This window comes from Mobula birostris, chromosome 7 (assembly GCF_030028105.1).
Source record: "Mobula birostris isolate sMobBir1 chromosome 7, sMobBir1.hap1, whole genome shotgun sequence".
Taxonomy (NCBI): domain Eukaryota; kingdom Metazoa; phylum Chordata; class Chondrichthyes; order Myliobatiformes; family Myliobatidae; genus Mobula; species Mobula birostris.
The window spans coordinates 141,629,232-141,650,039 of record NC_092376.1 but is presented as its reverse complement, the minus strand read 5'-3'; the positions used below and the strand labels follow the sequence as shown (position 1 = coordinate 141,650,039).

At 36.4% G+C, this 20,808-nt stretch overlaps 1 protein-coding gene across 8 annotated transcripts in view; it reads right to left on the bottom strand.

The window, feature by feature from the left end:
* The window catches only part of ankhd1 (ankyrin repeat and KH domain containing 1), a 149,363-nt gene that overhangs the window by 35,615 nt on the left and 92,940 nt on the right, over positions 1–20,808 (bottom strand). For 6 of the 8 annotated variants that reach the window (XM_072263815.1, XM_072263817.1, XM_072263814.1 and 3 more), the window contains 8 exons: positions 13,670–14,410; positions 6,184–6,332; positions 5,819–5,930; positions 5,102–5,247; positions 3,661–3,803; positions 2,541–2,754; positions 310–485; positions 34–196 (listed from right to left, as the gene is read on the bottom strand). In XM_072263815.1, the coding sequence (XP_072119916.1) occupies positions 34–196; positions 310–485; positions 2,541–2,754; positions 3,661–3,803; positions 5,102–5,247; positions 5,819–5,930; positions 6,184–6,332; positions 13,670–14,410 (1,844 nt within the window). The remainder of the gene's footprint in view (positions 1–33; positions 197–309; positions 486–2,540; positions 2,755–3,660; positions 3,804–5,101; positions 5,248–5,818; positions 5,931–6,183; positions 6,333–13,669; positions 14,411–20,808) is intronic. The other 2 variants (XM_072263820.1, XM_072263821.1) reach the window with 1 other exon arrangement.

The following is a 20,808-nucleotide window of genomic DNA, read 5'->3' as shown; positions in this document are numbered from 1 at the left end:
TGTTAATAGTGTCATCAAGAGAACAAGAGTTACCTTGCGGAAGGCCGCCATAAGAGGTGTGATTTTTCGGTTGTCTGCTGCATCCACATCAGCACCAGCCTGGACCAATAACTGGACAACATCAAAGTGCCCACCATTTGCAGCCAGCCATAAAGGTGTATTACCTTTCTTATTGCGAACATCAATGTGAGCCCCTCTGTTGTGTTCAAAGAAAGGTGGTCAAAAATTGATTGGCTGAAATTTCACAGGACTTCAATGAAATCATTTTATACAAAAACAATCCTTTAATGAATTTAAATTATTAAATACCTGTTTATCAGCAGTTCACAAAACTTGTAGTGACCCTTATCTGCAGCAATGGTTAAAGCTGTATCACGTGATGAAGGCACAGGTGGTGCATTAACATCAGCACCTTTATCAAGCAGAACTCTCCCCACCTCTGCATACCCTCCAGAGGCGGCTTCCATTAAGGGTGTGAGGCCAGTCTAAATAGAAAGAGTTCCAGTTATTTTAAACAGCAGTATTATTTTTCAATTTCATCTGCTTTGCATCGTTCTAGAAATTTAACAAACTTATATAGTAACACAACACAAAAATACCAAAATAATTTACATATTACGCACTTCAAGTTTTGTGATCCTGCAGCAGACAAATGTATCTTCCCAAAACTCAGCAAACGCCTATCAAAACACAGTAATTTATCTGACTGTTATTGGTCAAGAAGGGAACTCAACCAAATGATCAGAATTTCCTGATCATTTTGTGAAATACTTCAGTATTGCCTGAAGGATCTTTTATTTTTACAACAGTATGGTGTATATTTCCAATGTAGCACCACCGCGGTATTTTACTTCTCACATCTAAGTAATTAAGAATGAACATAGCTAAGCCCAAGCTACGATTTTTTTCAGTAACTCACAGACTCCTAACAAAATGAAAAAATAACCCAGTTATTCTGTTTCGTGATATGCGATTACTTCTTAATTTACACCAGATGTTGTCAGTTTCTTGCATGTCACACTCCAAAATTGTTTTGAAATTCTGAATACATTACATCTATTGATTCTCATCATCACATCTGCTGGGTGTGCATGACTCTTGAATTTGTCAAGATGTTCTTTTCATTTAACTATGTAATATCATACAAATATGTTAATTTTTTTTAATGTAGCTCACCTTTTCCTATCATACCAACTGGCCGAAAGTTCCCTGCATTCTCTGTCCAGTCTTTTTGTACAAAGGGATCAACATTTCAACTGCAAGTGTATTCTAATATCTAGGGAATTCTGGAAGACTAAAACTAACATTTCTACAAACTCTGTTGACCCTTTCCAAAACCCATCACTTCCAAGGAATTTGTCGGCTTCAAATTTCTTCAGCATAATTATCTTTGTTAAAAGGATTTGCTTATTTTGACACAAGAGTTCAGGTCCATGTCCACTCCCAGCTCAGTAATCCTATTAGTCTCATTACTATTAAATTACCTGCATTGAGTAGTTTACAATAGCTAGCTAATCTGAAAACACACTTAAGAGGACACAAGAGGAAACTGAATCGCTTGGGAGAAACCCACACAAGGAACGTGCAAACTCCACGTTGGATTGAACCTACATTTTGGAGCTGTGAAGTAAAAGTACTAAATGTTGCACCACCTGGATAAAAAAATGAGAAAAAGTGCAAAAAGCTTGACAAGGGATCTTTAGGAGACTGACCACTGACCTTGCCTCCTAATCTTTCAAGGATGCTCATTCAGTATCAATACCATAATTATTTTGGCACTCCTATTCCCAATGCCCGTTTATTTTGGTGATTACAATCTGCTCTCATTAGATATGTTTAGCTTTATTTCTGGCTTTCATAAAGTTCAATTTAAACATTCATTTTTCCACTACCAATATTCCTATCTTTTCTGCAATATAAATATTTGCATAATTTTAGTCTTCCTGCTTGTTTGAGTTCCATATAGTCTTAATGCCTCTTGACTCCTTTTGATAATTGTTAAATTTTCAGCCTGTTTCTAACCAGAGATGGAATACAGGATTTGAACCTCACTCCCACTCCAATTTGCACAATCATACAAGACCAAGAAAGAACAGCAAGAGAAATGGAGAGAGGCAGCAATTAAATGGCAGGAAAACAAAGGAATTAGAACTTGAAAACCATGCAAAATGATCTACCCTAGCCAAAGGTAAGAACTTGCATTCTGAGAACACAGTTTGGAGAATAAGAACACTTCAATCAATCATCGCTGGAGTAAAAAATTCAATAGGATATAGAGAAACAAATCCACTGTCATGAAAGTAGCTGCAAAAAAAAAAACCCTAAAATTCCATTAGAGTCAAAAAGACAAATAAATGCATATACAAAGTTAACTGCTAACTTTTGAAATAAGGCACTCAAAAAAAAACTAAAATTCAAACTGTTCACAAAGTAGTTCAAGTAAAGTGATTGCACCAAAAACAAACATTTTAAAGATCAATATTTTACATCTTTAAATTTGAGCATTGCATTTAATGCATTTATTTTATTAAATAAAGTACCTTTGCCCTGTGCTCAACATTCGCCTTCCTATCCAACAGTAGGCTGACAACTTCTGCACGGCCTTGGAAGCAAGCCAGAGTGAGGGCAGTGTTTCTATTTGTCTCAATCTGGGCATTGATGTCAGAGCCCATATCAAGCAACAGCTTTACTGATGCCACATGGCCATTCATTGCAGCTAACATCAAAGGAGAAATCCCCAATTTGCTGCCAGTCCTGCAACAGAATAAACAGCTTAAATCACCATCTTTGCAAACGTCTACACACTGCTTATTTTTCTTTTGCTACCTTGTTATATGCAAAACTGATACACATAGCCCACCACAAAAATCACGTCTTACGTGATTTCTAACCTGTGTGAAACCCCTGAAGTGATTAAGCAGAAGCCAGTGCCAAGAAAATGCCGAATCCAAGTTATTACACATTTTCCCGTGTAACCTTTCAAGTTAATCAAACCTTCTACACTTAAAATTGTTCAAAGCATGAAAATGGAGTTAAAGCATGTAAAATAGGTTTGGAGGTGCGTTTATAAATACTTAACTTCAAATTCATGCCAAATGACTCAATGTAACATAAGCGGAATATCACAAACCAGATAACCAAAACATTAGTTTTACTGCTTTCATAACTTTGAAAAATCTCATTTTCTTGTTTTCCCTTCAATTCAGAGGAAGGCCATAAAGTTATTTTCCACCTCCAGGGCAAGTAACTCCTGCAAGTTATTTGACTTTGAATTCACTGACAACAATACATCTGGCTTTTCATTTCTTCTTTACTTCAATCTTCGAACCATATTGTGAATAAGATTGTACTGCAGTCTTGTGCTCATCATGTTCCCCGATAATCTCAAATAATTATCCGTCTGTACTTTCAGCCATTTACGTGGAGATTTGTTTAGGCTAATCTAAATTGCCAGGAAAGCACTAGCAAAATTAAAACCATAACAATTTTTGGGGATAGGATGGGGAAACAAAAATGGGGGAAGAAAAAAATGTACTAACACGAAAATTGTGTATATCTAATGAAATCTAAAAATCAACAGACTAGAATATTTTCATCACATTATAAGGAAACATCATTGGAGAACATCATTCCTACATCAGAATCACTAATATATTGTACCTGGAATTAATTTCTGCTCCAGCATTCAGAAGGATCTTAATGATGTTAACATAGCCACCAGAGGCAGCAAGACTAAGAGGTGTGTAGTCTGAAACATTCCGATGTTCTTTGTTTGCACCGCGAGCCAACAACAGCTCCACCACCTTAAGTCATTCAAGAAAAAGGGTTTAGATATGGACAAGTCAACAAAAGTTGATCCACTTTACCAAATATTATATGGCATAGCAAGATTATGGTATTAAAAGAGATACCATTCAGACATGTCGTCTATGGGATGCTACAGTATTCTTGAAAAATCTTATCTTTTTGGGATTTAGTATTGACCTTTGTGACCAATAATGTAACAAAAGGCTGACTATTACTGCTATTAACTGTTATTATTAATTATAATCACGTGAAATATATTGGCTTTATGAATTTAACTTTTCTTTTATAACCTTAGTTACTTCATTAAATTGAGATTATACTTTGATACAGTGCAATTTCCATATACAGTCGGCCCTCCTTATCCGCGAGTTCCACATGTGCGAATTCAACCAACTGCGAATTGAGAAAACCCGGAAGTGCTCTTCCAGCACTTGTTTGAGCATGTACAGACTTCTTTATCTTGTCATTATTCCCGAAACAATGCAGTATAACAACTATTTTACATGGTATTTACATTGTATTAGGTATTACACGTAATCTAGAGATGATTTCAAGTATACAGGAGGATGTGCGTAGGTTATCGTGGATCGGGATCGAAAAAAAACGGAAGTTCTCTTACATCCGATATTATTTAGCGTCTGTTAAGTCAAATGTTTGTCTTAGTATATAGTATATATTTTACCTTTCTATGCATATAAAACACTTAAGAAACGTATGTTTCAGCGCCGGGTTGGGAATGGAAGTTCCCGATTTCGATCCAGTGTCAGACCGCTCCCGAGCGCGCTCTCCATCCCTGCCGGGTTGATGTGAAGGATCAAAAACCCAAAACCCAATAATTAAACCACTGCGTTGCTTAGTAATAATTGTAGCTTTCATTGGGGCAGGCCCTTTCTCACTTTATCCTTTAAAATTGTTCCGATCGTTGACTGACTGTAGCCCAACACTTTTCCAATGACCGATAGAACTTCACCTCTTTCTGATCGCTTTCTTATTTCCACTTTATTTTCAATCATGATCGTGATTATTTTCATGAAGAGAAACACTGCGGATTCAGAGCTCCGCCACCAGGTCCTAATGTCTACCGCACTGAAACAGGTTAAATAAGGTCCGGGGCTCCGTTGGGTCCTAAGGTCCACCGCATTAAGTCAGGTTGAATAAGGGACTTGAGCATCTGCGTTTTTTGGTATCCACAAGGGGTCCCGGAACTAATCCCTCGTGGATAAGGAGGGCCAACTGTACTCTCAAGTTGTGCTTATTGAATCTAACCTCTAATATGAACTTAAAGGTGTGTTACCTCTTGCCTTCCTCCTGAACAAGCCAATGACAATGGCGTATCCTTGGTGCGTTCAGATTGTGCTTCAATATCTGCACCTTTGTCCAACAGAATTTCTACAACACCAACATGACCAGCCGTGGCAGCCAAAATTAATGGAGTGAAGCCTAATCAGAGGAAAAGAGTAATAAATTTCAGATTAGACATGCTGGAGATCCAATAATATTAACATAAATGTGCCATTGAGATGTTGTAAGGCAGAAGGAGCACAAACGTTGTTTGTTCTTGTTGGGCCAAATGGTTTGATTCTTTGCTACATAACTGCACAACACATTCTCTACCTGCCTATAAGGAGCAGTTTATAGTGGTTGTAAAAGACTTAAAATTACAATTCAAACTCCAATAAAAGCTCCACGCAATGGGACTAGAAAGTTCAAGGAAAGCTTTTTCTTCCCCCAGAGAAATCTTCCTGATGAATTGTGTCATATTCACTATAATTTGATAGCTGTCCATACATGCTCTGAAAGTTGCTAAAGGCCACTACTAGGCTTACGCCAGTGTAGCACCTATCAAGCATTTGAGGTCTTCTTTGTGAGCAACTTTGCTCACAAAGGAGGATACCCATTAAGGCATCCTTCATACTTATAATAGGTTGGCAACCACGGAATATGACTGTTTTGCAAATGTTTTGCTACTTCAATGAAATTAAACCAGATCTAATTACAAATTAATGCATACCTTTTTTATCCCGGTGTTCAATGTTAGCACAACGAGCTATTAATACTGATACAAGTTCTTCATGTCCCCCAGCACATGCCAACGTTAATGCTGTATCATGGTTGCTCTCCGTCTAAGTGAAGACAATGCATTGTTAAATGAAGTTTTAAACAACTTTACAGCATATATGTAATTAATGCTTATACTCAAGAGCATAGCACTGTCGATGGAAATCACTCATCCATACTAATGAAATAAACATTTCATAGATTAGCTAAATCTTGGTATTAGAACTTTCATCTAGAACAGCACTAAATAACTCGCAATATATTCATAATTTCCCATTTTCCGAATTTCCCAATGTTTATCTCTTATATAAAACTTACTTGGGCATCTATTTCAACTGAAGGATAAAGGGGCAACATTGAAGAAGGAGAAACAACTGGACTTGGAGTTTGAGTACGAGGCTGAGGAGTAGGGGGGGTTGTAGTGTGGGAAGAAGCATTCGGTCCAGAAGGCATTCTATTACTCACAGCTGCAAGACAAAATCAATAGTTATTTCTTCAACATTAAAGTACAAAGTGAGAAAGAACTGTGGGATTTTGGTAGAAGGCAAATCTCTATCCAAAACACATACTTCTTGGAAATTGAGAAATTGTGTGGAAATTTGTTATTTTGAAGTATTGTATAGATGTAGCTTACATTTAAGTAGATGTAGCTTACATTTAAGTAACTAATGTTTTACTTCGTGAAACTGAAAACTATTTAAAAACATTTTAAAACTATGCATCAGAAAGCTGTTCAATTATTAGAATAAAAAAACTCATTAATACACAAGTAATACAAGTCAATTTAAGATTGAGCCCTGCCGAACAAATCCACAACAATTTTAATCTTACCCAAAGGCCCATTGATTCCTAAAGTGAAAAACTCTGGAGGCTTGTGAATCTAATATACAAATCCACATCGGCCAATACTTTCTCAAACAATAGTTTCTAAAAACCTAGTAAAATTTCTTTAATAAATCGCTCCTTTTTGTCCTGAGATTAATTGCAGTCTCTCCCCTTCATGTTGACCTCATGTTGATTATTAAACAAAAGCTGGACTCCAAATGTGAATGACATTCATTAATGGAGTAACAGATGATATCTAGCTAAAATGATTGACTCCACAGGAATAGGGATCGGGACCGTACTTGACCTCCCATAAAATATCAGCATCTGATGCTTCAAATTCTGAGAAAAAAAGTTACATGAATGACCTCTTCAACTGCACATCAATATGCTTTATAATGCAACATGGCTTTAGCATGCAAGAACCATTTAAGGACTCTTGTTCTTGGCAAATTTCATCTCAGCAACTGCCAAATTCAACAGATTTCCCAAACTTTCAGAGCAAGGCTATTAATACCTTACCATCCCCTCTTAGCATGATGAATTCATTCTCTAATCTACTTATCACCATTTCTTCTTCCCAGTGAATGACCCCAAATGCAAGAGTTGCAATACCTGACCTTTAACCTACACCATTATCCCCAACCATTGCCCCAAAAGTTCGTTCCAGGTGAAACTTCAGCTTGTACCATTTATTGTACTCACAGTGAAGTTTCCTCCACCCTGGAATGGGGAAAACAGTTAGGATATGACTTGCAAATTATTTTCAGTACACAAGCACCACAATCATCTTCCAATACCATTCACCAATTCACCATCCACTCTCATCCCCTACTCACTCATCCTACTGGTTTTGAAAAAACTAAATACAATACTGGAGGCAAAGTAGCTAATCTTTCAACTAGATACCTGAACCTTCTAGACTTATTGATCTTAATCATTTCTGATCAGGACCATACCCACTTTCCCTCCCTGATCACAACTCTCAGGAACAATACTGCTATTTGCACTTACACCTCCTCCAGACCTTTTTATTCTCCTTTTAATATTATTAATATCCTTTTAGATTGGTATTGTCACACATTTTACCATTTAATGTGTCTTCTACCACATCACGGCCTTTTTCCATTTTCCCTTTCATATCATTATGCTCCTCTTCCTGAAATCACTTGCATCTTTTTTCTTAGTTCAGATAAATCACTAATCTAGCACCTCCAGCATTAGATTTCAGATTTCTACCATCCCTTTTGCACTTGCAGAGGACTGTCATTTGTTTTAACACTGCAGCAGCTGATTGACCTCACCTATTCTTATATCTTTTGCATATTTTAATAATTCAATTTTACTTGCTTGAATAATTTGATGAAACACCAGTCACATCTGTTGTCTTTTTTTGATTTTCAATTTCAAAATACCTTTAATGTTGAACATATATAAATACAATGTTTTACTGGACCTCAGCAAAAGTTTGTTCATTGGAAGCAATTTTCCGTTTAATTTTTATGATCCAGCTGTTTTCAGAACAGATGTACCTGTTGGGCATCATATGCATGAAAAGATTTTCAATGTAATTATTAACTTTGGACACGTTTTATTGCTAAACACTGATGAAAGCTTAAAAAATCTTCAGAGCTTATTTTCAACATGAAATATTGTTCAAATTTATTTCTCATTAACCTCAACACCTGAAAATGGGTACAGTTAAAGAATTTGATTTATACAACTTTTAGACTCTATAACTCTAATACGTAATATTTTGAATTTTCTAGTTGTTTTCCCCACTGCCATACTACCTTCAAGAGTGTGGTAAAACATTATCAATGCTTGATAAAAATATGAAAAAACTGGGTGCAAAACCAGCAAGATTCACAGAGTCTGGACAATGGCTACTGATAGATTACTTGAAAAAGTGGTGCTTCTCATCTAAACCCTAACTTGTCTTTATCTCATCCTAGCACAAATGAAATTAAAGACAGGTCCTGACTATTGTAATCAATCTTTTCCATTGCACAGAATGGTTTTCGTTTTGAGTTCCTCTCTCCAGATCAGGAGGCAAGTTAGTGATATCCTTTAGCTACGTCCTGCATCAGAATATGGATTTGCTTATGCATCTGAGGAAGAGATGAGAGGAAGCATACAGCACAGAACAGAACATCACAACTTCAGAAAGCTGGTAGATTATTGTGCAAGAAACTTGCACAAATAATCATGAGACGTTAAATTATTGATTAGTTGCAGCCAAAGGTCAGTCTAGGAGAGCTGTTTGACAAAAACAAGGAGAGAAAGTACAACATTGAAAATGAAGTTGGGCATAGGCACATCAATGGTTGTACAGATTTTGTTTTGCTGTTTACTCATGCACGAGATGTGGACTTTGCAAGCAAAATCAACATTTTCTATGCATTATTGCCCTACAGGTGGATTTGGAATCACGCTTCAAATAGACTAGATTAGGATGAACTCATCTGTTAGAGAATTTCTTCTCTGACAGTTATTAGTAAGTTGTAAGGGGTTTTACATCAACCCAGACATTTTGTAAATTGTATTTTTATTTAATTCTGATAAATTCTCCCAACTGCCATGTGGAATCTGAGATGGCTCTATCTCGATCAATTGTCCAGAATTCCAATTACTATTCCAGTAACTGAACCACCGTGCTAGTGCACTCCACCATTTTCCATTTTCTAAGGAAGAGTTTAGTTTAAAAAAGACCAAGCTTTGTTAATTTGACACCTATCATACCCAGTAAGTGTATAATGTTTCAAAAAACATGAACCAGGTGCTGGGATCTATTATTGAGCCAGTTGCACTTTTATTATACTAAACTTGGAATACTGCAAACACTTTGAATGTGGTAACTGAGCCATCTACAACTTGAACTCAATGCGGCTGATCTCAAGGCACAGAAGAAACTACAAGGTATAACTTGTTAAGCTAAAGTTTTCAAAGGCATTTTCCTTGGAGGTCGATACAAAACAGTTAACTCAATAATGAAAGTGGAACAAAGGGTGTTTTTCCTGCATCACTTTGCAAGACAGAAGAGGGTATAAATATTTCTATATACTCTGGGACTCATCAATTGGACTGATTGATAATGATTACAGTTCCAGCCAGTACACAGGATTTATCCATGATCAAAATAATGCAGTTGGTTTTTGGATTAAGTAAAATTTTAATAAAAAGATTTTAAAAATACACTGTCCACCAGTATTCAAAAGGTTTAATCTTGTATGTGTCCTTTATTTTTGCAATTGGGTTCTCTACACTAAAAGAACCATTAAAGTATAGCGAACAGAGTTAAAAACCACTAAAATGGAAAATTTGCTAACAAGGTAATATGGGAATGCAAGATAAAGGTGTACAGATGCCAAGATCTCAACTTAAAGTACATTAAATGGTTAACCTTAAAACAATGAACAATACATTTTGGTGGTACTAGTTAACTGATAAATTAGTAGATGCTGGGTTGATTACAAAATAAAAAGAGCTTGGATAAGTACACGGATGCAAGGGGTATGGACAGCAATGGTCCAGGTGAGGGTCGATGGGCCTACGCAGATCAACAATTCAGCACCGACTAGATGGGCTAAAGCGCTTGTTTCTGAGCTGTGGTGCTCTGTATCTATTGGTCAGCAAAATAAAATGAATTGATAATACTCTAATCCAGTAGCAGGAGTTCTAGTCCGAAGCATAGGGCCATCTAGAATCCTAGTAAATGACATGTTCATTACGTTTTGTCTGCTTCAGGATGGAACCCGCTTCTTAGACTGCTGGTGTAACAACTGAAGATGGGATATGCCTAGTAAAGAACATTAGCAGGGATACCCCTCTTCAAACAAGCTCACAATTGTATCTTTTTAAAAACATTGAATTTCTACTTTTCTACACATAAATGTAGCTTTTGTAAGTTAGTTTCCAATTAAAAGTGGCTAAATTTTATGATTCTTATACCATGCCTAATGTGGACCTTAAAGTAGTTCTGAATATTCAATTCAACCTTTCATGCTGTCCTGCCAAAGGGCAATAGTGGGCTGTCTGGGATGTCACCCAAATGGCCAGATTTCTGAAGACATGTCAGGCATGTGCTTGACCACATTTGGTAAGTTCTTTTGACATCTCCAGTATTACAGTTATGTTAGTTGCAGGTACACAGCCAGTCTTTGAATGACAGATAACACATACCTTTCAGCCAAAATTACAATGACACACGCAGAATGGCCAATTTGTTTCCAGCAAAATATTGGCCACATCAAATGCAACAGATATAGAATTCTTCAACGCTCAGACACTAACTTCAAGTCCAGCCAGAGTCCAATGAAATAAAAAATTAACTGCAGCCGTTACCTTTTTTAATGAAATTAACGTGTACAGGACCAGTTGAGCCCATGGTTGTGGACCCACAGCACAAATTTATCCATAATTTGGCTAACTCACTCAGAAACTAATGGGCCATTCGAATGGGTAAGGCAAGCACCACATGCAAAAGAATACTATTCCAGAGTTAAGGCTAAAGAATCCAGTAATGAAGAATAGTTGTACCCTGAACTGGGAGTGCTTTGCTCCTTACTAACAATCTTTAAAATGAAATGCATCAATTCTCAGTATCAATATCCCAACTTCAAAGTAATTTAGAAGAAAACCAACTACTACAGATTGTTGGTTGCTGGTTTCATTCCCAGTTGCATGTAATGTACAGCATGGGGTAGAGCAATAAAGAGTTTCAAAGTAAGAATCTCACCTCTATAAGTCAGCAGTAGTCTCACCTCACACTCAGTAAAAAGTTAGTTCTTGTAAATGCAACTACTATTCCTTCCAAGCTTAAATATCGTGGTCTTTATTATGAGGTTAAAAACAACTTTCAATTCCTTTGAATGAGCCTACATTTTAAAATCCGTAATCCATTTCATCAGCATCTTTAAACTAAACTATGTAGAATCACAATAAATTTATCACATCCAGATATACCAAAATGACAAGTCAAATTAAATTTAACAAAACAGAAGGTGTTCTAACAGCCAAGTACCTGGCTGTTCTGAGAATTCTTATCGTGATGTGTTAGGCTATTTATACTATTATACTACCACTAGGTGCCACTATAGCAATTTACAAATGCAACCAGAGTTCTAAAACCCTTCTTACAAATATACAGCAACAGCCAACTAAAAGTACACTAAGAATGTCCAGTAAAGTGAAGCTTCAAGTACAAGCCCTCACTGTAGCAGAACAAAACTCAATCTTAAAAAAAAATGAGTGGGCTGATAAGGTTTTATTATCTATTTGCACTAATTAATAGTTGGATTTGTGATCTAAATATACATCACCTTTACAATATACTATTGAACAAAATATACAGCATAAGCCCAGCACATTTCATTGTGAAATTAGGAAGAATACCACCTTGATAACTTACTTACAACCAGATTTCTGTCTAGTTACTTTTCACAACTATGTTATTTGCTAGGTAGGACCTGGAACAGCAACCAGCATTACATTTTTAATGGTAGTTAATTTTAGTTTAAATGCTGTTGGAAATTTTATACATATCAGAATAATGATTTTTGCAATCACAAATATTAAGGCAAATGACTAGCCCCTGAGATTGTCACTAGCTAAAAAAATTTAACAATACCTTAATGATACGATTACCACAGTAGGCCAAAAAATAACTGAATTAAGTTTACTCTAAACAAATTCTCCTTTTAAATGGTAAATCAACTTGAGCATTTCAAAACCAAAAAAGGCAGGTTTATAAAGGTTTAAATAACAAAGGCTTAAATTTTTGTCCATTTCAGAAAATCAAACAATTCTTTCCTTATTTGTGATTCTTATGAAGTATGTGGGGAGATGGTATAATTTCATAATTTACATTCTACAAGAGTAATGCATTTTGATTGGGATAAAATACATAGCAAAGTTTTCTGAAGCACTTCTGTAATGTGAAATAAGAGGTTCAGTTCCATTTCTAATATTCTCTTGATATCAAAATACAATTTGATTTCATTTTACTTAAATATTTTAATAAGGGATATACTGCAGTTATAGAAAACTTCATTCAGTAACTAATTTATGGGACAAATGAGCTTCACTACACATGCTGTAACAAGGGGGAAAAGCACAATCATAACATTAAAAATAAATTGACATTTTAGTGGTTGACTGGGACATTCTTTTTTCCTGGAGCAACTTGGTTGTGGCTGATTTAAGCCAAAATAGTCTCCTGGAAGTAGTTTCTTATACTTCAATTCAAATTAAACTGTAGCAATAATATGTGTCAAAGTGGCACTAGTTTTAATAATAAAATATGAAATAAAACTGTCCTCCAATTTAAGCAATATTCTTTATTTCAGTTCTTTTGTAGCTTAAACTACTGTAATGACAAGGTCAATATTAAATCACAAAGATCAAGGGAACATTTGTGAGTCCAAATTGAGATCATGTCCATGTACTGAAATAGTTCAAGGGCAAAACAGGTTTTAATGTTTGGTAACAAACTCCCTGAAGATATTTTCCATTTAACATGTGATATTTAATTTTCAAATGAGTTTACCATTAATTTCAAGACCATTTAACTTTTTTTTCCCCCTGAAAACTAAGAGTGACAATGAGAGGTTGTGAACTTCAAAGATCTGAAATTAAAGGTAAAGGCTGGAAGTGCAAAGCAAGTATCTGATAGACAAAGAAGTGATGTATGACCCTTGATTAGGGCTGTTCAGTTGTAATAGGGTATCATAGTCAAAATGCAGACTTCAGTTTATCTTTCAGATACTAATTGAGCTCTACACATCCAACTTTCAAATGACAAGAGCTACTTAAAGAGAATGGCAATTTTTGGCTGGCTTTAAACAGCATTGCAGTAGTCTGAATAAAGCATTGCATCTACAGTTGTCTCTCAATAAATCTAACAAATTTCCATTTGCACCTAAAAGCTAGTAGATGTGAGCAAAGGCAAAGTATAAAAGAGGACCAATTCTCAACCCACCTGCCATGATGTCATCAAGAGTGTCAGTTAGCGTCTGTGCTGGAGTTGCAACCATTAATCCATCAGATGCTTGAGCTAAGAGTCCCTGTCCAAGTCCAGCAAGTTGTGCCTGTCCTAACAAAGGCTGATTCACAATTACTCGCTGTAGATCAGGTACGTTAGTGATAGGATAAACAGAACTAGCAAAGTTTGGAGATACTTGTGTTGCTAAAGGTTGAATAGGAACAAACCCCATTTGGGTTGCAGGTGGTTGCTGCTGGCCATCTCTGTGCAAGATGGTGTCCACCTGAGGCAACTTTGAAAAGTCTTCCTCTGGCAGACATTCACCAGTCCCCACCTGAGAGAACAGTCCTCCATGTGGGCATTGCTGTTGTTGTTGCTGGAGCTGAAGTGTCTGCTGTTGACCCTTGGCTTCCAAGTACTCTTTGGTAAACTGCTGCTGAGTTTTCAGCTGCAATTCCCTTTCAACCTTTTGCAGCTCTTTCAAAATCTTTTTCTTCTTCTGTACTTGCTCTTCTCTGCTCTTTTTTAGTTCTTCTATCTTGTCTTTGGTTAAAGTGTCTCCCTGAATCAATTCTAGTGACTTCAACTGCGCCTTCTCAATAGCGTTAATTCTTTGTCCCAGCTCTGTCAGCTTGCCTTCCGTCTCTTCCACAATGCATTCTAAAGGCTGGTACTGGTGGAAGGGCTGGACATCCTGTTCCGCTACCTGCAGGGGACTGGACTTCTGCTTGGATGTACCTAAGCACACGAAAAATGTTTGAAAAAATGCCATGCAAAAATTACTTACCCATGTGTAAGCAGTGTAAACTTTTCACCACATTGTGGCTTTTATTCAGTCTAGCACTGAAAATAAACTTTTCTACATTTGCTTTGTTCAATCTAATGAAGAATTTGAATTCCATATCAGTTTTCAAGTTTTCGGAAATTATTTGTAATCATTTTTTTGTCAGAGAAGAAATGGGAAAGGAAAAAATAAAGTTTCCACAATAGAATTTCCAGAAATGATATTTTTCATAAAAGGGTTAAAGTACAATTATAGTAAAAACTACGGGGTAACATTAAGACTTTTTGTTTTGAATACAATTTTATTGCCTTAAGATCAACAATTTCTTCCCCGATTTGTAGTCTACATGTCTCTTCCCCAACTATTGCAAATATATTTGAATTGGTCATCAAATAATTGTCTCCAAGGACAACTGTATAAGGCTACTATAAAACTTCTGAATCACAGTTAACATGGGACCATTTCTTCGTCAAGCACCAGAAATGTGAATTATACATTAAGATCCAACTAAAGAGCTGAAGAAACAAACTTAAAAATCTGAATTATAACTTGAATCCCCAATTTATATTTAATTTTTGAATTGCAAAAGGCTTGTAACTACAATTCAAAATATTGTGAGTACATGTTCAGAGATTCGCTAGATTTCTTTTTAAGATGCGTCTGATTAAAATTATACATTCACTTTGAATACTGTAACTTTTGTCTTCTGTGAACTGGTGCCACATGGAAAAGGATCCCAATGAATCTGAAACATGCAAATATTTGATGTTTCCAAATTACTACTCCCCCCCTGCAAATCAACTTAAAGATTGCAGGATAATTTCGCTTGATGGTCTATTCTTTCATGCAATATCGCTTGAGGCAGTACAGAGCCAGTAAAGCTCCAGATTTCATTTCTGTTGTTTATGACCTCAGCTGATGCAGCAAAGCCAAACAAGTTCTGGTTACATGTTGCCACAGAACCAAAGCTCAGTAAAAAGACAAACAGTTTGGAACAGTTATTTCCTCAAAAGTTTGACATGATCCTTGCTGGGAGGGACAAATGCACACAGAAGATTAAAGTAAATTTTAATGGCCTTCTGCCCATATTCTATACACAACTGTCCTTCATCTATTAACGCATTCCCAAATCAAATATCATTTTTTTAAAAATCACAACCTTTCAAATGAAACCCCTTCATCTCCTGTAGCACAATACCAACTCCCAAAAACACTGCATTCTTTGATTCTGAACTCATGATTCTCCACCAATGTCAACCATACCAAGAGCTACCTTATGAATCTACTCTAGAATTCTACCCCTAAATCTGTTTTCTCCTCTCTGTGCAAGCTCTCAGTCTCATGAAAGATGCCCTACACATGTCTAAAGTTTCAGGGAACTACCTCGAGAAACCTTGCTGCAAAGATGCTATTTAATTCTACATAGGCCCACGGTAAGAACAAATAATAGAACAAATAATTGGACAAAGAACCCAGGAAATTTTATCATATGCTATAGTACAGAATGTTTGGAGACAGAATTAGTGATTAAATAAATACCTATTTCCAGAAAATGGGCATTAACTTAAAGCGCTGCTTATGTTTGAAAAAAAAATGTTCTATTGGCCAAAGGCAGATTTACTATGTCAGTACTTTAATATCATTTTCACTGAAGATATGGGGAGGAGAGGGAAAAATGCATTAGTAATAAGGACAATTATCAGAGCTCAAAATACATAATTTTTACCAAAGAAAATAGAAATATTGAAGTTTCAGGGCTGCCTCAATAACTGCATAGGTCACACACATTGTTGATGGAAAAAGAATGCATTCTAACTAATCTTAATTGTTTATTCGGCAAGGAAGCCAGAATTATTCCACAAAAATGTATTACTTGAGAAAGCTCACAGAAAGACTTTTTTTTTGTTTTGAAATCAGTTTATTAACAAAGATCTAAGGCCTGTAATGATTTCATGCTATCACCAATTGGCATCACTGACAGAGAGGAAATTTCCAGTAGAGTTAATTTTTGTTTTACATAATTCATTATGGTACTGCTATGAATTGCTTATCAAAAAATTAGTGCTTTTATGCAAAACTATTGGGCAATATTATCATTTGCTAAAATGCATCATCAGATAATATTTTCAGCCTATATGCATGCTTGCAAAAATGACAAGTGATGGGGACAATTTACCTAGACACAATACAAAATGGATTTTATTTGGAATTTGTTTCTGGATATCCTTCAATTTTCTAAGGAGGTCACTTTTACCAAATATCTGAAACAAAAGTAAGGATACAATTAAGATGAGATGGTTTATATCTAATTATCATGCCATGACCTTGCAAATGATGCTTTAAATATTATTTAAAAACTGGCAAAGGGACACAGAACTGAATGCTCATATAGCTACTCCATTTTGAATAGTTTTAAAAAATCCTTGTCATTAATAATTATGGCATGCAACAACCTAAAATTTGGAGAAAATATTGATATCAGATTGAAACAGCACACTAGGTCTTTTAACTCTGCAGATATTAGTTTTTAAGATTAATCTAAATTGAATTAACATCTTTATAAATAAGAGCTCGTTGTTATAATGTTGCAATTTTTGGAGAAAAGTTTATATATTTATTGGAAATAAAAGATGCTACCAATTAGTTAGATTTTTGCTGGTTATAATTTAAGAACAAGTCAAAATGTTCAATATTTGTGATAGAACTAAATTAAGCCTTGATGAAGAGTAGCAAGGAGATATCTGTGTATCACACTCAAAGCAAGATGTTTTCATTAAGGCAATTTGTTCATTCCTGCATTTTTGTACTGAACATCTTAAAATGGAACTGGAGAAGGCTGCTTTCATACCATTGTACCAGTGTGCTAGGGATTGTCACCTGCTGTGTGAAATCTCAATCCTAGGAGCATATTTCACACTGCATACAGGATCCCATATGTGAACCTGTTATAGATGCTAAGAACAGTTCTCCTTTTAAAACAATGTTCTCTTGGACTATGTTGCTTGGGTTGATGCATTTAAGTAACCCTCATAATTTCCATCAACAGTTAATAATGCAGCCGAGTATCTGCCTTTTAAAGACCTGAAAGGTATTTGACAAGTCTTACTCATTTGGGAAAACTCAGTATAAAAAGGAGGCAATCTTTTGTCATCAGTGTGGCTTAACTGCATTCCAACATTAACCATTTCAATTTAAAACCGAGGATTTTACAATGAAGACTGTTAAAGTGAAACAATTGCACACTAAAGCTTGGACTTAATTATACTGCCATGAATGTTCTCAATTTGTTCAATCATGGCTACCACTGCTGGTTTCTCCTTCCAGGAACTGTCCAATTTAGAGAGCTTATGTGCTAAATGGGATTAGAATAGTTGGCTGAAATTACCAGTACAGCAGTGGTAGACTGTTTCTTTGCTGTATGCCTCTGACACTGAGCTGGGCAAGAATAGGCCTTCCATTGTTAAAGTCAGCAAATCTTTCAGCAGCATCTCTCTTAATCCCTGCATATGCTACAATTAAAGCTGCAACACTGAAGGTGATCTAAAATAATCAAACAATTGCATTTCCTGGCTGCTTAACTTGTTACCTAACATTATTTTATTGCAGCCCTGACCTATTGGTCTCAAGACACCCAGTTTGAATACTGCAACAAGGAATTTAAATTCAAGTTATATCAAAATAACTAGAACTTAGGGTGAAAAGTCAGCCTCAATAAAAGTAGCTAGTAAACTACTCAGTTGTCATAAAATCCCATCTGGTTTATTCATGTCCTTCAAGGAATAAAATTTTATATACATGCAAATCTCGACTCACCAGGTCACTGAATCTTTGAGGTCCATATCAAGAATTGTCATATTAACAGTGTCAAATTCCCTCCCCTTTCCCCGTCCCAGGTAGAACAGGAGTAGAGCTCTGCTGGTCCTCATCTATCACCCTAACATTCTTTGCAGCTTCTGCCATCTATAAATGGGATCCCACAAGCTACATTTTCCCCTCATTTCTCCGCAGGGATCCCTCACTCTATGATTCCCTCGTCTGCTCATCCCTCCCCAGACACACTCTCCTATAACAACAAAAGAACACCTGCCCCTACACCTCTCAAATCACCACCATCCAGGGCCCAAAGCAACATTTGCAAGTGGTGTCATTTTACTGGCATTATTTAATGCATCCAGTCCAGCCTCCTCTAAATCCCCTCCAGATACAGTGACCACTTCAACAGCATCTTCACTATCTACCACAGCCACCTGGATCTCCCAGCTGCCAGCGACTTTTATTCTCCTTTCCATTCCCATACCTGCATGTCTGCCCTCAGTCTGCTCTACAAGTTGAAGGTATATGCAAATTAGAGGAATTACACTTCATATTCCACCTGGATAGTCTGCAACATGGGAGTTTGAATATTTAATTCACCAATTTATCACCTCTCGGCTTCAGATATCATTCCCACTCTTCCTCTCCCTCACTTGAATCTACTCCTCCCTTCCCATCACCTTTTTATACTTTCTGCTAACTTTCAGTCCAGATGAAGGGTGTTCACTCAAAATGTCAACTACCCATTTCCTGCCAAAGATGCTGCCTGACATGCTGAGTTCCTCCAGCATTCTGTGTGCGGTGTCAATTGGAAAACCTTGGCCAATCTGTTCTAATAGTAAAGACCTCATTAGTTTCTCAAAGGAACCCCTAACCGGTTTCTATTCTCGGAATGTAATGAAGCCTAGCAGATACTCACCTTTACATTTAAAAACAGGCATCCATAGGACTTCATCTTTTGGGAAAGGCAAGCATAGTATTGTTCCCATTATCAGCACCATTCACTGTTGTTGAAACATCACAGTATTTCCAAGGCTAAACTGAGTGTCTTTACACACTCCAAAATGAGTCCTGGATTGCATATCTAAGTAATGCTGCTAAGAAATTCACTTGTGTATAGAAGTGCTTAAAATTCCATTAATGTGTATCACAGTTACCTAAAGTAGAGTTGACTACTATCTTTCCTTCTTACCTAAATATTTCCCAAGATGGTAACATAAGATTTTACCAGAACAAGAGCATTACAGGTTTCCCACTATAGTTTAGGTACTCTATCCAGATCTTACAATGTTTGACGGGTTTCAATGAGATACATCAATGAGTACAGGTGAGCTCCTCACGTTACCCTTTCTTTGCCAGAATCATTCTTGTGAGCCTCCTTCTAGACCCTCTACAATGCCAGCACATCTTTTCTTAGATAAGGTGCCAAAACTCCTCACAACTCTCCAAATGTGGTCTGACTAATGCCTTATAATTCCTCAATATTACATCCTTGCTCTCATATTCTGGTCCTCTTGAAATTAGTACAAACATTGCATTAGCCTTCCTTACCACCAACTCAACCAGCAAGTTAATCCTTAGGGAGTCCTGCACAAGGGCTCCTAAGTGTCTTTGCACCTCTGATTTTTGAATTTTCTCCCCAATTAGAAAATAAATCCAATCTAACTAGTTGAAATACTTGCAATTTTGCCATTCTCTACCTGGCCAAATCCAATGATTACCCCAAATCTAAAACATGTTTGAGGATTAAACACCAAATAAGTGTACCCAATGGTCTTGACTTTCTTAGTTATCTTGCAGTCATGTACAGCACTGCTAACTACAAAGCTAGCCAACTCAAGTTTTGGATCAAGTCAGTCATGTAGGCTCCTTCCTACCCATCCAAATCAAGATCTTCATACAGGACCCAAAGGCACACAATTACTAATCTTCTTCCTCATCTTTCCAACTAGTTTAATCTTCAATTGATAATTACATAAGAAGCAAAGTTCAAGCCCTCAAAATAATGGGAGACAATTGGAAATACTCAGGAGTAACAAAGTGAGCAACAGAACTGACCAGCCCATATACTGTTCTATTGATTACAGCACAAACTTCACATTTCAGTTTGCCGTGTGGCACTTCAGTAAAAACTGGCTGCTGCTGCAACATCACTGAAGGATCTATACACAAGTTACTTTGTGGCCTTCTTTGATTAAATATGCTCTAACAACTGCTAATAGAAACTTAACTTTAAGTAAGTTCAAAATAATGAGATATTTCAAAGGACTTTACAAATAACCATTAAAGGTGCTGAGGTAGAGACAAATAAAATTTGGTTGACTGTTAACTATTGAGATGATTACCTACGAATTACCTACGAGTTCATTATTAAAGATAGAAAGCTCTTGGCAATCCTTTCCTTACATTTTCACCAGCCTCTGCCCCCACTCCCCACTATAACTGTAGGCCATGGCTTTCAGTATTATAGAATGACCTGTGTATAACAGCTTAATGTCAGGCAGACATCCAAACGCAATATGTACCAAGCTTCCTCATC